The sequence below is a fragment of the Ceratotherium simum genome, chromosome 18 (assembly GCF_057802395.1).
Source record: "Ceratotherium simum simum isolate JZ-2026a chromosome 18, ASM5780239v1, whole genome shotgun sequence".
Classification (NCBI taxonomy): domain Eukaryota; kingdom Metazoa; phylum Chordata; class Mammalia; order Perissodactyla; family Rhinocerotidae; genus Ceratotherium; species Ceratotherium simum.
Window position 1 is genome coordinate 40,145,372 of NC_141917.1, and position 21,910 is coordinate 40,167,281.

The window sequence follows — 21,910 nt, forward strand, 5'->3', positions numbered from 1 at the left end:
GAGGGTACCACTGTCTGAATGAGAGAACAATAATTAGATGATTTTTCCAATAAAGGAAATGAGATTATTGTTTTTATATTCAATATCCAGGTTGTTATAATAAAATTGCATTACATTTATATTTATTAATTAAGTTGGTATATTTTCATCAAATGAATTTGGGTTCCCGAAGGTTTATAATTTTCTCACAAGTAATCCCTCTTGGAAAAACATCTGAATAATTAAGCTTAACCTGCAGGGGATTTCTATTGTTCCTGCTTTAAATTTATTGTCAGTTAATGGCTCTAGTCCATAAATGTAATTTTTTCCTACATAAGAAAAATATCAATTTTTAGAAGTGTTTAGTGCACTATAAAAATAAGAGCATCTACAGGAATTCTTCTAATATAATTGTTTTTAAGTAACCATAGTTAGTTAGGCATTGAACAGCTACTTATAAATAAAATAGAATTCACTACTTTCTAGCTTATGTAACATGAAAAGAAAATCAGAACATCAATTATTTCTTTTTACATTTGATTGTCCTCTTTGGTACTGTAGTCAACATAATTCTCAAAATCTATTCACGTATTGAGAAGTTGTGCTTAATTTTTCATAAATTCATAATGACATTAATAGTGAAACAACAAAATAAAGGGCATATTTCAGTAACAACTCTCCTACCCATTTAATAAATTATTTCTTTTAAAAATCTGCATGGTATTATTTACTTAGCTGGAAACAGGCAATGTTAACAATTGAGTCCTGATGGAAACAGGAACTGAGGAAGACTGCGTTTCTTTCTTGTGTTTTACCACTTTATTCCTTCAGGGTTAATCCTGCAAATTTAATGGAGTTGCATTTGCAGTAGAAAAAGAAGGATTTTTAAAACATTAATAAACGGAATACATTGTCATGAGCAATTTATTTTGTAAAATGATAGTAACTCAAGATGAAGCTTTAATCAACAGCAACAAAAAAACGAATATTAGAGTTGAGTTTATTTAATTATCAGCAAAATGCTTTCCCAAGGATAGGGGAGGATGTGCTCACTCGTTTCCACGGTAACCAGAGGTGCTACTTGTGTATGGGATGATCCAGAATCAAACTGAATCAACAGCACCAATGAGGCAGATATCTACTGATTTGTTTGCTGAAAACATAAGGAAATAATTCCCAGTGAGCCACAAACATTTAAGCACGAAAAATGTTTCCATTTGGTTTGCTTTAATTGGCTTCCTAATTTATGATTTTTAAGTGGAAAATAGCAGAATAAGAGTCCAAGTTTAGGGAGGGTCTGTCAGTCCTGTCTCCTTGCCATTAGATTCTATTAAAATATTATCAGCTTGAACCAAAGCTAAGTCAGGAAGTACAGATATCAAACATATTATGCATGGGGATGTGCGCAAGTCAGCCTTCGAGAACTTGATATTCATTTATGCCTTCCCAACATTGTGGATACATGTGAGTGGAGTGAGTCTGCTGTGCCCTTGACTTTCAGGACAATTTTTGACAGTAAAGAAGATCGCATATTGAAAAATGTATTTGATGGAATGTGTTATTTATACTCAGCCCCAAGTTCAGTGAACCCCAAATTGACCCCTAGGCCAGCTGGTATGATATGTTTTCAAGGTTTCCAGTACCTTTAAATACCTCTGTGTAATGGGATTGAATAGGAACTAGAAAGCAGAGCCAATTACTCACAATGTTTTCCTTGAGGATTAGACAAGATGACGTTATATAATTTCTTCCCCTCTCTCTGGTGTCAGTAACTCTGAAACAGTTTTGTTTGTGCTATAAAAAGAATATCCTTTGGGAATATCTGGGTAATTCCTCTTGTCTCCATGTGAGGCGGCTTTGGGGCAGGTTTCCAAAAGATCTTTAATTTTAATTTTTTGTTAACCAATCCAAGTTCTAGGGTTTATTGAAACTGTTTTTGAAGAGACTCTTCTAACATGAAAACTCTCTGCTGGGATTTTCACAGCGTATTCCATCAGGTGGAGATGGTGAGACATTGAAATTTTTTGGCCAGTCTATCCACGGAGAAATGGATTTAAATGGTGACGGTCTGACTGATGTGACTATCGGGGGCCTTGGTGGTGCTGCCCTCTTCTGGTATGTATTTTAATAACATCCAATAATCTGATAATGTCTCACCAGTAGTTCCAGAGTTCAGAGTATGATCAGAGCTCATGTCATACCAAATATCTGTTTCCTTTTGTGCTCTATTATTTAAATAAAAATTATGCAGTTTGGGAGGCTGGAGGAGTCAATAAATCTTAAAAATAAAGAAATCGTGTGAAAGGAACAAGTAGAATCAACTCTTAATTTGTGGTATCTATTATGTGCTTGGCCCTAAGATAGATATTCTGTTTTGGGGGAGGGGGAGGGGAGAAGAGGGCCTCGTAGAGGATGTATATGAACAAGAAAGCATCTCTAACTGAGTTGCTTACAAGCTTTTGGGGATAATTGACTCTTCATTCATTCACCTAATTGTGTAATTAGACAATTGTGCGTCATTGTCTGATTGTATTTATATTGTTGGTCAAGCATAGAAGCATCTTCAAGACTATCTTTGCTCAGCCTTTAAAATGCCTGCATCCCCAAATTAGTTTCAGTTAATTCTAAAATCCTAGCTGATGGTCAGATACATACATTAATATCATTTACTTATTAATTTATTTAACAAAATAATTTATTAATTAATAACATTAATAACTCTAGCTTTAGCCAGATTAAAAACACAATTTCACAAAAGGTTCTATTTGAAAAAAATGACTAAAAAAATATCAAGAGTAACCTTAATGAGAATTTCGTGTGATAATTTTGAAAAATGTTACAAGCTTTATTAAGAAATATAAAAGAAGAATTTAACAAAAAAATACATATTTATGCCATGTGTCTCAATGGAAAGTCCACGTGTAGCTTCTTTTAAATTAATCATTGGTTTAATGAAATTCAGAGGGAAAAATACATCAGTGGTCCTTTTTCCAAAAATGTATCTAGAAGAGTAGTAAAGAAAATTGTGAAAGAGAGAGGTAACAATAAAGACCTGAAAATAGACGACTTTGTCATAATTTAAGATGATGCTAAGAACTAATGGTCAAATAAAAATTGTACACTAAAGTGTACACAGATAGTAACCATTATGTTAAAAATATTTTGGGCCTGCCTGGTGGCAGCCCGGGCGGGGTTCACGGGTTCGGATCCCAGTGCGGACCTCTACACACCGCTTGTCAAACCCTGCTGTGGTGGCATCCCACATACAAAATAGAGGAAGATGGGCACGGATGTTAGCTCAGGGCTAATCTTCATCAATCAAAAAGAGGAAGATTGGCAACAGATGTTAGCTCAGGGCCAGTCTTCCTCACCAAAAAACAAATGTTTTAACTGTACAGTAGAGGGAAAAGAAAACTGAAAGGCATTGCCTAGGAAAGGAGAATGCTGGGCAGCAAGTGGCTGTGACTTTGAGTGGGGCCCACCCAAGACGAGGGCTCAGACCAGAAGTCACCAGTGTCAGCAAAAAAGGGTACATTTCATTTTTGTTTGGACTGTTAATCCTGAATTAATTTATTATGATAACGTTAACTCACAAATATTTATTGTATTCACCCTTAACAGTATATATGTTTTAAGGGCAATTTTTATTCTCCAGTTTCGTTTCAAGGACTTCTTACAAAGCTCTGAAAACTTATCTATGGCCTCTCTTGCCCCCAGTCAAGGCTTTGTCATTGATGGGCCAAAATGACAGAGTCGGGTCCTTGCCATTGCCCAGCAGAATGGACCAAACCAGCCGACTGGGACATGAAGAGCAAGATTTGTGATGCCAAGGGAGGGGTTGGGAGTGGATACAGATGACAGGTGATAAACACAGGCCCACTCGTCAGTCAGGGGTGTCTGGAGCAGATAACTGAGAGCCCCATCATGTGGACTAGACTGAGCCGTAGCCCCTATAACGATCTGGTTGGGGCAGAGAGAAGGTGTGTGGTGGGGAGAAGTCAAGGCAGCCTCATGCCTGGAAGATCCAAACTACTAATGGTGCAGGAAACCGGACTCATTCATTGCTGGTGACAGGGCAACTGGTTACAACCCATTGGAAGGTATTTATCGTTAAGTGTTAAAAAGTGTTTAAATGTTCGTACTTTTTAAGAAGTAAAAAATATTCATACTTTTTTTGTGTGTGTGAGGAAGATCAGCCCTGAGCTAACATCCGATGCCAATTCTCCTCTTTTTGCTGAGGAAGACTGGCCCTGGGCTAACATCTGTGCCCGTCTTCCTCCAGTGTACATGGGATGCTGCCACAGCATGGCTTGACAAGCAGTGCGTGGGTTCGCGCCAGAGATCTGAACCCTGGGTGGCTGAAGCAGAGTGTGCACTTAATGGCTACGCCACCGGGTCAGCCCCTGTTCATGCTTTTTAAGAAGGAATTTACCTCCTAAAATTTTATAAAGACATAAACTGTGGTGAAAGATGTATGATCTATAGAGTCATCACAGTGCTGTATGTAATAACTATTTTTTTAAAAAAGAAATTAAGACAAATATCCAATAAGAAAGCTTGAGTAAATCGATTATGGTACATGCATGTGGTGGAATAGTATACTGCCATTAAAAATAATGTTCCCAGAAAAATATAAATATTGTAAAGCTGTTCGTTATATTATGATAAGTTTTAAAAGTATGTATGCATAATATGTATATGTGCCACTGTATGTGTATATATGTATGTGTGCATGTGTGTGTATGTATGCGTGTGTCTCTATATATATTCTTCTGCAAAGAAAAAAACACTAAGTGTACCAAATGTTAATGATGTTATTGCTGAGTGGTAGAATTATAAGTGATTTTAGTTTTCTTTGTTTCCTTTTTTATATTTCCAAGTTTTCTATGGGTAAAATATTTTAAAAAGAAAAATAACTATAACTTTTCTTTTAAAATGCAAAAGTGTAATCAGGGACTTACATATTCACAAGATACCTAGCTATAATACTTGTACTCATCTGTACAAGTATGACAACTTATACTCATCTGTACAAGTATTACAATGTAGAAAAGTTGTCCAGGGGTCTCTGGACTCTTTCCAGATTGGGAACAAACTCAAAGATTCCCAAAATATGGTTTTGGTTCTGAGATTGCACCTGAGCACTTGGTTCCATCTCTTTTCCATCACAGGCAGAACAGATCTTTGGCCTGTGAACTTTAGGAGATGAAAAATAATGTTCCCTCTACCCTTCTGAGTTCTTGGCTGAGACCCCTGTAACGAAAGACAGATTAACAAGAGAAAAACGAGCAGAAGTTTATTAACATGTATACCTCATGTATACATGGGAGAGACCCAGAGAAAAATGAGTAACTCCTTGAGGTGGCTTAGAATTCAGACTTAAATACCATCTTAATGGGGAAAGAGGAGGGAAGATGTAGGCCTCTTAGGGCAGAGGAAATGATTTTTAAAAAAGATGAATGGGCCCTTAGAAGAATAGATGGGAGATGAGACAGTTTGTGACGAAGTTTGTCTCAGTATGGTGTCTTTTCTCCTGTGATAAGAGTCAGTCCTCCCTGGTTGATGACCTCACGGGGAGGAGACTGATGACAATTGAGTTCCTTTTGGAGAGACTTTCTTTAGGCAGATAAGAGGAGTTCAGAGAAAGCCTCTCCCTGCCTTTGCTGTTTTTCAAGTGCCCACAGCTCAAAATAATCAATATACCAAGGCAGTATATTTTGGGGTGACAGATCCTGAACTCCTATAGTCATATTTTTGGGGTGGCATATTCTGTGACTCTTCAGAACCAAAAGCCTAAGATCGTTCCAAAACAACCTGGGTATCCTCAGAACATCACATACAATCTCTTCTGTATCAAAAATTCCCCAAAGAAACGGAGTCCTGAGAGCCGACACCATACACAAAGAAGAATCCCCTTCGATGCATTCCCATTGCACTCCCAAAACGATGGCGTTCATTAGCTGGGAACATGTGTGAGTCATCACCACTGTTTGTGTGTTTGTAGGTCCCGAGATGTTGCTGTAGTTAAAGTGACCATGAATTTTGAACCCAATAAAGTGAATATTCAAAAGAAAAACTGCCGTGTAGAGGGAAAGGAAACGGTATGCATAAATGCTACAGTGTGTTTTGATGTGAAATTAAAGTCCAAAGAAGACACGATTTATGCAGCTGGTGAGTGTAATGTATATAGCAAGTCCTTTGGGGCAGGAGGACAATACATTTGCTCCAGCATGATGAAATCCAGTAAGATATTGTATTTCCCCCAAAGGTAGGGATCTGCACATCACATTTGCCCCTGTGAACATGTTGAACCTTGAAAAAATTCTACAGCAGAAAGAATAGGCTATGAAACCCAGTAGATTCTGGAGCAGAAACTATATGCTTATATATAATGGCCTCAACATTCTGTACTTTCCCTCTGGCTCTTTGGCTTGGTATGAACAACCAGGTGCTGAGGAAAAAAACAAAAAAACAATTCAGAGGTGGTGTTTGGAAACTGGGCTCTAGATGAGCCCAGTTTTCCTTCCTGTGGGTTTTCACAAACCCTCTCTTCCTTCTCCTGCCGTCTCTCCGGTAAGACTGGTGTTGCAGAGGACCTGAATTCTTTGCCATCCCCCACCCCCGACTTTCCTGAGATCCCTTTGCTCCATACAGAAGGTGATCCTGGTTTTTGAGAGTCAGACGTGTTCCGTGTGTGTGTTCTCAGGCACATCACGTCAGCCTGTGTATCCCCCTCATCCCTATAGTCTACACTGCCTTAGGCAGTTTTTTAATGATATTGAAATATGTTGGAGTCAAAACTGTGAAGGCCTTTGGTTGCAGAAGAGTAATTTACTCTGTAAACCAAATGTAAGTGAAATGAGAAAAACTATTAATCCTTAAGATCTATTTTTCTTAGTTTGCTCTGAATGTGCATATTTATGCTCCGCAGTTGTCCTCTGACTAGAAGATAAATAAGGTATAGGAATGTAAAATAATGATTTACGTTTTCATATGCAACATTACTTCAATCTTATGTAATATTTTTATAGTAACTAAGCAGTCAAATAAGGAGGATTGTTGCCTTCATAGAAAGTATAAGGTTTAACTTGTTTTTATTGTGGTATGCTTATTTTATTAAACTTATTTATTAAGCTTATTTTATTATGTGCTTCAAACATAGTCTAAAATGACATTTTTTATAAAATAGGTAAAAATGTCATTAGCGTATATTTTTGTCTCTATTGAAATATAATAATCAATATTCTAAGGAGGACTCCAACGTTTCTAAGCTAAAAAAATACTTTAAGGGGCTGGCCCAGTGGCATAGTGGTTAAGTTCGCTAGCTCCGCTTCAGCAGCCTGGGGTTCGCGGGTTTGGATCTCAGGCACTTACCTACATACTGATCATCAAGCCATGCTGTGGCGGTGTCCCACATACAAAATAGAAGAAGATTGGCACAGATGTTAGCTCAGGGCTAATCTTGCTCACAAAACAAAAAAACTTTAAGTGAAAACCCAGTAAACACAGGCATGGTCAGAAAATTAGGTGATGTGTAGATGTGCGCACATGTGTGTATGTGTGTGCATATATACATATATATTATAAAATTAAGTGTAATTAAACATTAAAAGCATAGTGAACTCGGAAAGCAGTTCTACAGAGTTCCTCAAGGTTATCTTCATGACTGCAAAAACCGTTGTACTTCAGTAGTGTCGATATGCTGAATAATAGAAACTTTTTGTTGACTGAGTGCTCAAGAGGTTTTTCTGTAATGCTAATTTTTTTTTTTTTTAGCTTATTTGTTTATTGCAGTAACATTGGTTTATAACATTGCAAAAATTTCAGGTGTACATCATTGTACTTCTATTTCTGCATGGACTACATCATGTTCACTATAATGCTAATTTAATGAGCTGGACCATATGAAAATCACCCCAAATAAATATTTCTGTCAATTATTCTTTTATTTTTATAGATCTGCAGTACCGTGTCACACTAGATTCACTAAGGCAGATATCACGAAGTTTTTTCTCTGGAACCCAAGAAAGAAAGATTCAAAGAAACATCACAGTTCGAGACTCAGAATGCACTAAGCATTCCTTCTACATGTTGGCAAGTAAATCATATACTATAGCTGCCTTATTCCAAAACAAGCATAAAGTATAGATGTCTTATTTCAAGTCAATCAATCTTATTGTTTTATTTCAAAGTGCACATCACAAAGTAAACTTTATTTTGTTTGGTCACTTTTAGCAGATAATTACAGGTCTGATTTTTTAATTTCCAAATACATTTCATAAAACTATCTTTCATCTTCCCTGTGTGTGTATCAGACATCCATATATTATGGAATAGTAAAAGGCACAGTGCCCTAGCTGATAGGAGATCGTGTGTCTTCATCCATTTATTCATTTCATTCATTCATTCATTCTTTCAACTTGAAAACATCATTTAACTTTTGTGGGCCTTGTCTGTCAAATGTGGATGATAAGGGGTTAAATGTCCTGAGGGGAACTGTTGGGCCATGCGCTCTCTGACATCTCTTCTTGTCCACTGAACTGTGGATTTCACTCTTTGACTTTAAATTGAAGGGGCAAAAATCTGATATTTTCTATCATCTGTAGGCTTTGTGCTACTTAAGTTTCTCTCTATTTCAGTGGATGAGAGAGCCTTGGAAAGCAAATTGTTAATCTCTAGAGATGGCTAGTAAGCCAGTTTGAACCATTTTGAATGTATTTTATTGGATCACTGTGAATGTGGAGAGCATTCCCAACTAAGGGCAGGAGTTTCTGAAATATTTTCTTAAAATATGATGATCAAAAAAAAAAAAAAAACTAGAATGAATGTAATGAGAAAACACTGATTTTAGTAATCAAGATTGAGATTTAGAGACTTGAACATGACTTTGAAATTTTAAAGGAAATAGGCTGGTTTTTCCCCATCTCTGACTTATATTTTACATTTTAAAAATATTGTAGTTAGGGGCAGCAAAGTGACAGAAAACATGCATGTGGGTGTGGTATATTTGTCCAAAATTTAGTATCTAGCTGTGTCTAGGCACTGGTATTAAAAGGAATAAACTATTTTCAAAATTTCCAAAATTCTTTTGGATTTTAATGGATGCTTTAACATTTGTTCTGGAGTCAGCCAGGATGGAATTTATATTCCAGCTTCCCCACATTCCGAGTGATTTTGATAAAGTTGTTTAGTCTCTTAGAGGCTCCGTTTTTCATCTGTAAAATAAAGACTATAATAGTTATTCATCTTGGAGCTCTGCTGAAATAATTCTCAATAATGTATACAAAGCTCATAATTCTAGACTTGCTATAAAAGATGGCTGTTAGTGATGGTAGTATAAACAATCTTGATCGCATTCACATTATTTACTTATCATTGCACATTATAAAATTCTTACAGCTCAAGGTATATATTATATTAATAAAATGCAGCTCAATTTAAAGAAGGTTTGCTCTTTTGAAGTTGGGAGACGTTCCTAAAAGTATTACATAGTGATTTTTTAGCTCGAGGTCTCAAGAGACACGATATTGTTACGCGAGTAGCTTGGAATGGTATATCCTGACACGGCAAAGTACGACATATCCCATCACTCCAGCAGGCCCCTCTGAGAAGCTGGAGGTGAGTCACCTGGTCATAACCTGAAGCCTCTCATTCCAGCAGTCTCCCTTGTCAAGGCAGAGGGCAGTCCCTCTCCAGTGAAGCAAAAGCTTGACGAGGACCCACAGGGGCAGCAGAAGGAAGCCATAACAAGGTCAGAACATCCAGTAAATATGATGCCAATGATATATTTTATGTTTCGACCTCTAGGACAAGCATGACTTTCGGGACTCTGTAAGAATAACTTTGGATTTTAGTCTTACTGATCCAGAAAATGGGCCAGTTCTTGATGATTCTCTACCAAATTCAGTCCATGAATATGTAAGTCAATTTTTTTAATTCAGGATACCTATTTGCAAATATATTAGGAAAAAAACGTGAAACACATAAACAGACACACACAACCCTAAACCTATTATATTAAAAAAAAAAAGAATTAGACTAGTCTAGAGTTTTCCCAACTGCCTATTATTGGAGTTTAAGAGAACTTATAAATGACACCTATTTTTATGTCTCCTGAATTTAGGACCAACTGAAAGAAAAACATAAGTTGGCCAATTGGAACTCCCCTGTATTACTAATGAACACTTGCAGGGCATGGTTTAGGTATAATGGGTGTCCTCCTACTGAATCACGTTAGACCAGAGATAATCAAATAGGTCATCAGCAGCGCTCAGCAATCTCAGGCCGTCTTCATGGGGGCCCACCTCGTGAAACCTGCAGAATGGAAGTGTAGAGCAGAATGTATGCGTCCGACGGCATATCACTGCCCCAAGAGCAGAAGAGATAGAAAGGGACTGAGCTGTGTTCACCCAGTTCCTGCTTCCAAATTTGGAGTCCGCTGTCCCACCCCTTGAGAAAGAGTGAATGAGTGGGTAAAGATGGGGTCACAAATGTGGCACCAATGGAGGAAATATTGGGGATGGGGAATTAGTTCTCCCCATGCACCTGTCTTTCACGCTCCCTTCCTTCCTTCCAAATGTATTTATTGAGTGTCTTATATGTACCAGGCATCAGAGCTTACGGTCTAACCTAGGAAACAGGTATTAGGTAGTAATTAAAGTGTGTGCTCTGGGGGAGAACCTCAAAGCTCTGTGGGAATTTCTGCCGAGGCTGAGGAGTCAGGGAGCACTCCCCTGAAGTTGTGACATTTAAGTTGAGACTGAAGCACAGGATGATTTTCCATCCTATTTAGAGGGGCGGAGGGAGCAGTGTTCCAGACAGAGGGATACGTGTGAAGGTTCTGAGGCATAAAAGGAACTAAACTAGAGGCCGGCCCGGTGGCGGAAGCGGTTAAGTGTGTGCGCTCCTCTGTGGCGGCCCGGGGTTCGCCCGTTCGGATCCCGGGCACACACTGACGCACCGCTTGGCCAGCCATGCTGTGGCGGTGTCCCATATAAAGTGGAGGACGACGGGCATGGATGTTAGCCCAGGGCCAGTCTTCCTCAGCAAAAAGAGGAGGATTGGCAGATGTTAGCTCAGGGTTGATCTTCCTCATAAAAAAAAAAAAAGGAACTAAAGTAAACTCCCTAGTGTGACTGAAGCTGACAAGCGAGGAACCAGATCCTTCAGGACGTTGTGCCACTGTACAGACTGTAAACTTTTTTGTAGAGCAGTGGAATGCTACTGATGGCTTTAATTGGTTCAGTGATAGCGCTGGATTTGTATTTTTTTAAGGATTACTTTAGCTGCAATGTAGAGAATGATTGGAGGGAAACAAGACTGCATGTGGGAGACCACTTAGGAAGCTGTTGCTTTAGTTCAGGGAGGAAATAAAGATGGCTGGACCAGAGGTGGTGGTGGAAACAGAGAGACAAGAAGAGATTTGGGAGATATGTAGAATAGAGGTAGAATGCACAGTTCTTGGTGATGGATTGAATAAGAGAGAGGGGCTTAATGAAGAAGAGGAGTCAAGGAAAGCTCCCAGTTACATGGCTTGACCATTTTCTACCCTCTTAGCTGAGCTCTATTATGTTCCCAAGTATTTGATTCTTTTCAATAGAAAATCTTATAATCGGAGTTGAGTGTTAAAGTATTCTCTCATATGATTTAGATCTTAAAGAACTTGCCTTGATTTTTTTGAAACTGTTCTACTCTGGCAGACTAAAGCCAGTGAAAAACATCTGTGAAAGCTGTTCATTCTTTAAAGGACTAGAAGAACTTATATCCAAAAGTAAAAGTTTATTCTTTTCTCCTATAAATTATAGGAACAAATATAAAATTCCTTATGATTTCTGCAGTGAAATCTGTTCCCTTTGTGAGTGGCTTCACTAAATTTTGAAAAATGCTTTTCTGTGACCATTTCAGATTCCTTTTGCCAAAGACTGTGGAAACAAGGAAAAATGTATCTCGGACCTCACCCTGGATGCATCCACCACAGAAAAGGGCCTGCTTATTGTCAGGTCCCACAACGATAAGTTCAATGTTAGTCTCACAGTCAAAAATAAAAAGGACAGTGCCTATAACACCAGAACCGTAGTGCATTATTCTCCAAATCTGATTTTTTCAGGAATTGAGGTAAACTTTTAGTTTCATGTTTATTTATTCTTGTAATGACCGTTTTTTGAACCCACTTTTCATACTACTGAGCTAATTATTTTTATTACATTGATTTTAGAAAACATTTTGTACAAAATTAGTACACACTAATGGTGAAAGGACCAAGTTTCTTTTTAAAGGCTTTATTTTGATACATTTCTTTGGAGATGTATGACTCTTCTTGGATTCAGTATGAGAAAGGATTGCCAATGTATCAAAATCGGGTGTTTCACAGAGGCCTTACACTGCTGAAATTGAGACTGAGTCATGGGAAAAAATAAACGTAATCAAAGTCAAAATAGGTTTAACAGAGGTGCAGGGAGGGAGTAATACATGTGCTGAACAACAAAAAAAATTCACATGCAGAAAAATCAAGACATCATTTCCCACTTTCTATGCAAAATCCTTGCATTGGCAAGAGAATTGTGTTAAATGACTATGTCTCACTGTCATGACAGAAGATTTTATTATTTTGGCAATAACATATAGCTGCATGAGATGCTATATCAGAAATAATTAATACTTCCAAATTTGAACTTTGCTTTTAATTCTGATCTCTGAATGAATCCTCCTGAATTAAAATTCTGTATATATTTGTATGAATCAGTAATCTATATGATTCATATTAAAAACCAATACACTTATTATATATAATATTAAAACTCTAGTTTCTGTAAATTCAGATTTTCATGAATATTTCTCTCTATTAGCATATCGCTTAGAGACACAATGGCTAAGATAGGCTTTAAAAATCTCCTTTATTATTGCCACATATTTTAGATTCAGTAAAGAATGTTAATTATAAATCCAAATGTGCAAAGTGATGCTGGGAAAATATTAGCACTGAATTTTTCTCTGGAAAGGGGATATATTAAAAATCATTCCCTGTGTCCTCTTCCACTGACTTCATGGCCTTGGCAGAGAGGCAGAACTGTAAAGTCAGCAATGCATCTCCTCTACTTCTGTTCACAGTGACAACAATAAGAATAATGGCGGTCTTTTCTTGAGTCATATTATGTGCCAGGCCCTGTTCTATGAGCTCCACTTATTTAATTCTGATTAATTCTTTTGTAAGTAGATGTTACTGTACCACAGAGATTCTAAGATAAACCATTTTTTTCACATTTTAACACTTCTGTAATTGCATTTTATAATTGATGTGTTTATTTAACTGGCAGCATTATTTTTTCCTTCTTATTGGTATGTAAAATAGTGGTGAGGCTCATATTCAATGGCATATTCAATTGATGAAATAGAGTATGACTAACCTCACTTGACAGAAAATCAGGTCCAGAGAAGTAAGGAGTTTTGACAAGGAAAAAGCTAACAGTGGTGGAGTCAGGATTTAAATCCTGGTGGTCCCAGTTCAGAGCCCAGTCTCTTACCCACTGCACTAAACTCTTCTAATGACTGCCATTCCCTGTGGGCTTCATGTGGCAGTCCAATACGTGTGGGTTATTTTGTTCAGCCACCTAATCCCGCTGTGAGGTAGGTGCTGTTAGTACTTCCATTCTACAGTGCAAGTGCTGTGTCCTTCAGTCCCCTCTAACTCAAGTGTTGTTTTCAGATTTCCCGTAGGCTGTGGGACAAGTGATCCCAGAGTGCTGAGACTCTCCCAACAAATCTTAGCAAGGCAGAGTCTAAGGCACAGCTGGAAAAATTCTAGAAAACCAAGCTCAAGTATTTCACCTGCATGTCTGCTCTAAATCTGTTTGTTTTCTCTCCCTAGGCTATCCAAAAAGACAGTTGTGAATCCAATCATAATATCACATGTAAAGTTGGATATCCGTTCCTAAGAAGAGGAGAAGGGGTACGCTGATTATACAACATACATTTGGCAACTGGATATGAAAAATAATATGCTCAAAGTCAAATACGTAAATCCTTCTAATGGTAGTTTAGGTGACGTAGATGAAGAAGGTTGAGTTCAAAATTTTGAGATCTTAGAATAAAAAGCTAATTATTGCATGAGTCAAACTTAAACACCAAGATAAAATTTAAACTGTATACTAGATGACTTATCTGATAAAATGGAGCTGGGAAATTCTGGTTTTGGAGTCTCCTCTGTAGTAGGCTTTCCTGGCCTGTAGGAAAAAGAATCTTTCAAACAGGTGGGTTTAGACCTTTGTATAGAAACTCTTTTCATTTCTTTCTTTTTTAAAAATAATATCCTCCTTGAGATATAATTCACATCCTATAAAATTCACTCAAAGTGTACAATTCAATGAGTTTTAGTATATTCACCATATTGAGAATTGAACAACTGTTACCACAATCAATCTTAGAACATTTTCACATCCCAAAAAGAAACCCAGTACACATTATCAGTTACTTCTCTTTTTTTTTCCTCAACAACCCCTTCTCCACCCCCAGACAACCACTAATCTACTTTCTGTCTCTATGGATTTGCCTGTTCTGGACATTTCATATAAATGGAATCGTACAATATGTGGTCTTTTGTGACTGGCTTCTTTCACCTAGGATAATGTTTTCAAGGTTTTTCCGTGTATCAGTAGTTCATTCCTTTTTATTTCCAAATAATAATCCATTGTGTGGATAGATCACATTTTATTTATTCCTTCATCAGTTGATGGGCTTTTGGGTTGTTTCCACTTTTTGGCTACTATGAATAATACTGCTATGAATATTTGTGTACAGGTTCTTGGTGGACATGTGTTTTCAGTTCTCTTGGGGTTTAATTGCTGGGTTGTATGGTAACTATGTATAACATTTTGGAGAACTGCAAAACTGTTTTCCAAGGTGGCTGCACCATTTTACATTTCTACCAGCAATGTGTGAGGATTCCAATTTCTCCACATTGTTGTTGCCTGTCTTTTTGATTAGCCATCCTAGTGGATGTGAAGTAGTATCTCATTGTAGTTCTGATTTGCATTTCCCTAATATCTAATGATGTTGAACATCTTTTCATGTGTTTATTGACCATGTGTATGTCTTCTTTGGAGAAATGTCTATTCAGATCCTTTAGCTATTTTTTAATTGGGGTATGTTTTTTATTATTGAGTTGTAAGAGCTCTTCATATATTCTACATTCAAGTCCCTTATCATATATATGATTTGCAAATATTTTCTCTTATTGTCTAAGTTGTCTTTTCACTTTCTTGGTGGTGTTCTTTGAAGCACAAAAGTTTTTACTTTGATGAAGTCCCATTTTTCTATTTATTCTTTTGTCACTGGTGCTTTGGCGTCATATCTAGGAAGGCTTTGCCCAACCTAAGATCAAGAAGATTTACTCCTATATTTTCTTCCAAGAGCTTTATGGTGTTAGCTTGCACATTTAGGTCTGTGATTCATTGTGATGAACTTTTGTATCTGGTGTAAGGAAAGAGTCCATCTTTATTCTTTGTGTGTGGATATCCAGTTGTCCCACACCATTTGTTGAAAAGACTGTTCATTCCCCCATTGAATTGTCTTGGCACTCTTGTTGAAAGTCAGTTGACCGTAAACATATGGGTTTATTTCTTGACTCTTACTTGTATTCCATTGATCTATGTGTCTACCGTTATGCCAGTACCACACTGTTTTGGTTACTGTAGCTTTTTTGTAAGTTTTGAAATCAGGAAATATTAAGTCTTCCAGCTGTGTTTTCCTTTTCACAATTGTTTGACTATTCCAGGTCTCTTGCATTCCCTTTTGTATTTTAGGATAAGCTTCTCATTTTCTGCAAAAAACTCAGCTAGGAGTTTGATAGGGATTACGTTGAATCTGTCGATCAATTTGAGGAGTGTTACCATCTTAAAAATATTAAGTCTCTGATCCATGACCATGGGATGTCTTTCCATTTATTTAGATCTTCTTTAATTACTTTCAAAAATGTTTTATAGTTTTTAGAATACAAGTTTTGCACTTCCTTTGTTAAATTTATTGCTAAGCATTTTATTCTTTTTGATGCTTTTTTAGATGGAATTCTTTTCTTAAATTTATCTTCAAATTGTTTATTGCTAATGCATAGAAATACAATTGATTTTTGAATATTGATTTTTTACTCTGCAAACTTGCTGAAATTATTTATTAGTTCTAACAGTTTTTTAGAAGATTCCTTAGGATATTCCATATACAAGATCATGTCATCTGCAAATAGAGGCATCCTTTCCAATCCAATGCCTTTTATTTCTTATTCTTACCCAATTGCCCTGGCTAGAACCTACAGTAGCAGTTAAATAGGAATGAGGAAAGTGCTTTCATCTCTGTATAAAGACAATATTGGTTTCCTTGAAAAGCAGAGAATAATTATCTCAATGATAAGCAAGGTATTTACATATATTTTCATTGAAGGTTGCTTTCTGGTAAGAATATTGGCTCCTCTGTCACTATTGAGTTAAGAAAGGAAATACTTAGTTAATCAAAATGATGAAGATAGGAAGATACTTTACTTACTTAACTTAGATTTAAACAAAAAAAGAGAAATACTATTCCCCGTATTTATTTCAACTTTCTCACATTATGTTTTATAATATAAGACTTCAAAATAGATCCCTGTCATCTTTAACACACATCCTAAAAGTTGATAAACACTGGGTTGGACATCTGGAAATGGCAGAGTCACATATCTGTAATGAAATCTTTTAGCTCTTCTTTTTGCAAATGAGAATTCAAAAAGGACTTTGCTGTTAACACATGTAGCATGGTTACCAGTGATCCAGCAAACTAACTACGAATCACAGTAATTATCATTAAATTCAATGAATCTCTTCTATGTCCATTTTTGCTTATGGAACTAACTAAATGTGCCATTTTACTTTTGGAACCTCATCATAAAGTCTATTTCTTGACTACCCCAATTTGCATTTCTTCCCTACAAATCTGTAAATCACACATCACATTTGAAAAAATATACCCATGATTCCTCTAATTTGACATGGAAATAAGGAGTGTCAACTCATGTCTACTCCTTCCTTTGACCACTTTAGTTAATCATGAAATTATCTCCATTTCTTAATGAGTAATGACATACTCCATGTTATATTCCAGTCATTGGAGAAATTAATTGCAATCTTAATCATTTCTTAACCATTTCTTCCTCTCTTTAGCAGTTCCTTGCTGCTTAGGTAAAAGCTTAAATCAAAGTGTCTCATGTCCTCAATAGAGAAATGGGAAGATAATTTGCAAGTAATTTTTACATGGGCTTTACACTTAGAATATACTTTGGTTTCAAGATCTAGATTTATAGTTTAAGCATTTCAGGATCAGGTCAATATGCAATAGGCACCTTCTTCAGCCACTTCTCTGCTAGTATCTTCCCTATATCTGAAGACGCATCAGAAATGGGAAGACTTTTATGAACAGGCCAGTCAGAGGGCTAAAGAAAGTCAGGAAGGAAGGACCTCACTAAGAGACTCTGGCATTTTGACCTTTGTTGTATTGTAGTTAAAGCCCACCCAGTAAAGCTTCTACTGGAATTGCGATTACTATTTCAAAGCGAGAAAAAAACTATAGAGCTACAGATTCTTAGAAGAAATATGTTTTTTAATGTAATTCAAAATATATGTGGGAGAAGAAAATACAAAAAAAACACTTCACGCTAATATGGTACAACCATGCAAATCTCATGACCTGTGAATTCTAGTCATCCCTTCTATGAATGGTGCCTAAATTGGTTAAAAGAGCTTTTAATATCAAACTGTGTCCTCTCTAGTACTTAATCACAAAGATAAAATTTTAGGTAGTTTCTGTTAATTGTGCATTTTGGACTATCTATTTTGCTAGCCAAATTCCGAAACACCTTAGCACAAATTAGGATTAGTTTTGAGAATGGGAAATACAGTTTTCTAAGCATTATTCTGAGAACTCTTGGACTAGAACTATGCTGAGGACATATTTCTTCAAACAAATAATCTAGTTTTTGCTCTGCCTGTCAGTGGTTAGGAAGAGTCCTGAATTATATAATTCATATGCTCATGTATAGTTTCTCAAAAGTAAGTTACTTATATCAGAGTGTCAGTATAACACTGTTACTATAACACTGTCCAGTTTTTCTTAGGTATTATTTTTACTATTCAATTTGTAAACAAAACTCACTGCTTTTATTATTATTATTATAGTTTATTCTAAACAGCCAAGCCTATTTGTTTTATTTTGTTTTTGTTATTCCTTAAAGGTCCAAAACTTTTTTTATATTATCAAATTAATGGAACCAAGTATGTTTTCCCCTATTTTGTAATGAATATGTACAGATGGTTGCTGGTACTTGAAGTTTTCATATTAAAGAGGCTTTAATTATGACCATTTCATAATTACATTGTTCATCACTGTGATCTGATAGACTATGGTAATATAATTAAAGAATAGGATGTACCTTCATGGTAATGGTTTATGGTTAGTATAAATGATTTTTACTAATATAATTTGAATGAAGTCTTTAAATTCAGTATTAACATGCAAAGCATATTACATATTCACGTTTAAAAGCATGTGTATATCCTATCTTATTCCATCTATTTTTGAGTTGTGATGAAGTTTTATTTTATAAGAATATTTCTTAAATAACTTTGTAATTTGAGTTTAGGTAATATCATTTAAGTAATTGAATATTTCAATCAAAGTAAAAATTCTACTTTGTCACTAAAGATATTTTTATTTCATAGGTAACTTTCAAAATATTATTTCAGTTTAACACATCTTATCTCATGGAAAATGTGTTCATTCATTTAAGTGCAACAAGGTTGGTTCATTTGTGCGCATGAGTGTGTGTGTATGTGTGTATATAATTTCTTTCATGTCTTTAGAATATTTTGCTTTATAGACTCACTGGAACTTCTTGTAGCTTTTATGGGATCAGTAGAAGTAGAGGGCAATGAACCCCTTTGCTTCGTAAAAACATCCTTATGAATAATTAGCAAAATAAAGAAATTTTCATTTAATAGAAATAATACACCTAACTGGATTAAACCATTGGTTCTATGAGACATAAAACATGAAATCACACATCACTTTTATTTGCCAAATTGCATTTAAATTCACTTAAAGTTTTACAGGCTTTGCTAATTTAAAAACTTTACTTCCTGCCCATCAAGGTCAACTGAATCATTAGACAGACTTAAAGTTTTATGATACCCTGTTGTTGTTTCATAAATTTTACCCAAATCACTCAAAGCTTCTGAAATATATCATAGAACACACACACTTATAGTAAAAGGCTAGTAAGGAAATTGAAATAGTGGCTTAACTTTCTTATAAGTGTAATTATCCACTGGACCATAAGTTCCTTGAGATAAAAGTCTATCTTTTGTTGCTGTATTCCCCAGTAATTAGCATGGTGCCTCCATCTAATAAGTTAATTCTGTATGCTCAATTCAGTTCAACTCAGCAGCTATTTATTTGACATCTGCTATGGACAGGGTATTGAATTAGTCACTGCAGGGAATATAAAAATTAATAAGGGCATGAATCTTCTCGTGGGGCGAATAGTACAGTAGAGGGCTGAGACTAGTATATAAATTATTGTAATACAAGGTAGAACAAGGAAAATTCATTAGAGAAATATAAACCGTGTGTCAGAGACTTAATGGGGGGTGAAATTATATGTATGTGACAATGAGAACCTAAGGAAGCTTTATCAAGGAGATTATAATTGAGAAGGACCTTGAAGGATGGGTAGCAGTTCACAAACAGAGAGGTCAGTGGATAGAGTTAGGTGGAGCATTTCAGGCAAAACATACAGCTTGAGGAAAAACTCAAAGGTAGACCACTAGATCTCTTTGGGGGAATAGTGTATTGGGTAATCCATTTTAGCTCAAATATAGAGAATACATGAAGGAGTGAGGGAAGATAACCAGGGAGTGTGTGTCCTACCATGTTATGGGGCATATTAAATGTCAGAATGAGGCAATTTTTCTCAATTAAACAGGCTATGAGGAGCCAGGAAAGTTTTTGAGGGGTTAAGTCATATGTACAAGAGCAGCTTCTTAGGAAGATTCATTTGGCTGCAGTGTGGAATGGGTGGGAGAGAAGGGGACCATTCAAAGCAAAAGCCCCATCATACAAGTATCTATAGCCCAAGCAGGGGGTTGCCTTCACTGCCCCATCCCTCATACCAAGCCACTTAATACACTTGGGAACGAGTAGAGCTGTTAAAAGGTACTCATTGCCCATTCTGTGAGACAAAATGCTAGGCACTTGGTCACTTGGTAGAGGGATGTGTGTGATAGTAATAATGAAAGCTAAACTTGCTAAGTATTTCCTATGTCTTAGGCATAGTGTTAAGCACTTTATACTTATTACTCATTTAATCATCATTTATTAATCATTTAATGATAACATTCCCATTTTATAGATGAAGGAACCAAGGCACATAACTTGCCCAAAGTGTGTTAATATTCCAGAACAATCCCATGCGCTCTGGCCCTGAGCCAGAGTTGGTAACTGTTGTATCACTTGTACGTGTTTTTTTTTAATACAGGGAGTATGAGAGACGTGTATGTGTATATGTGTGTATAAACATATGTGCATGTATTTACGTAATATATAATTGACATGATAACTAAAATCAGGGCAACAAATAAGAGCTGACAAGTAATATAAGCATCAACAAATATATAACAATATAAGCATGTTATTGTTAACAAATAATATAAGCATCAAGTACTTAGCATGGAAAAACTATTAAGACAGAAGATTTTAGACTTACTCTCAGCTGCGTGATCCTAGTCACATCTCTTTACAAGGTCCTCATCTGTGATAAACAAATAAGAATCACCTGTGTGATTTGTGTAACAAACACAAATTCCTGGGCCCCAACTCAGACCTACTAAATCCATATTTCTAGTGGAGAAGCCCAGTAATCTGTGTATTTAACAATTGACCCAAGGATACTTATCATTATCCTCATAGAAGTGGGAGAAACCTTGGACTAAATCAGTGTAATGTTTCAACCCTAGCTGCACTTCAGAATCAACTTAGGTAATTTAACAATACCCATCTCTGACCTCCCTCCCTACCCTGATTTAAAAAAACAAAAAAATCAAGAATTGTGCTCTGTGCTTTTATTTAGTTGCCAAGATAAGCTTCTCTTTCAAACGCTCAGAAATGTCTCTAAGTATTCAATGGTTTAGTGATTTGTCTGAATGTGCTGTGTATTTTCTAGTGACAGTGAAGAACCTCCTGAAGCCCTTTTTGACAATGAAGTAAACATTTCTATGCCAGTAAAATATGAAGTTGGACTACAGTTTTACAGGTAGGAGGAAACTGCATTTTTATGTTTATGATGCCTTTTTACTAACCCAGTGGTTCTCAAAGTGTGGCCCCTGGCCAAGGGTGTCAGAATCACCTGGGAACTTGTTGGAGAGGCAAATTCTCAGGCCCCACCCCAGACCTACTAAATCAGAAACTCTAGGGGTGGGGCCAAGAAATCTGTGTTAAGCCCTACAGGTAATTCTGATGCCCTCTAAAGTTTGAGAAACAGCAAACTAAATAATCTAAAATATGAGGTGCTAATGATACTGGACTGCTAATGCAGTCCAGTCTTATCTCCTAAATGCAAGCTGAAGACCCAGAAATCCTTTGCAAAAGGCAATTTTCTTAGGGGCTGGCCCAGTGGCGTAGTGGTTAAGTTTGCGCCCTCCACTTTGGTGGCCCAGGGTTCGCAGGTTCAGATCCTGGGCACGGACACATGCACTGCTCATCAAGCCATGCTGTGGCGGCCTCCCACATACAAAATAGAGGAAGATGGGCAGAGATGTTAGCTCAGGGCTAATCTTCCTCAGACACACACAAAAAGGCAGTATTCTTAGAGGTCACCAGCATACTTCTTGGCTCTCACTCTTTTTGTGTGAGATTTGAT

At 36.5% G+C, this 21,910-nt stretch overlaps 1 protein-coding gene across 1 annotated transcript in view; it reads left to right on the plus strand.

Annotated features, from left to right (window-relative positions):
- Positions 1 to 21,910, plus strand: part of ITGA1 (integrin subunit alpha 1) — a 158,281-nt gene that overhangs the window by 115,319 nt on the left and 21,052 nt on the right. Inside the window, exons 15-22 of the mRNA XM_004422799.3 lie at positions 1,964 to 2,094; positions 5,984 to 6,150; positions 7,937 to 8,073; positions 9,787 to 9,897; positions 11,884 to 12,093; positions 13,844 to 13,924; positions 18,717 to 18,793; positions 21,215 to 21,304. Coding sequence (XP_004422856.1) covers positions 1,964 to 2,094; positions 5,984 to 6,150; positions 7,937 to 8,073; positions 9,787 to 9,897; positions 11,884 to 12,093; positions 13,844 to 13,924; positions 18,717 to 18,793; positions 21,215 to 21,304 — 1,004 coding nt within the window. The remainder of the gene's footprint in view (positions 1 to 1,963; positions 2,095 to 5,983; positions 6,151 to 7,936; positions 8,074 to 9,786; positions 9,898 to 11,883; positions 12,094 to 13,843; positions 13,925 to 18,716; positions 18,794 to 21,214; positions 21,305 to 21,910) is intronic.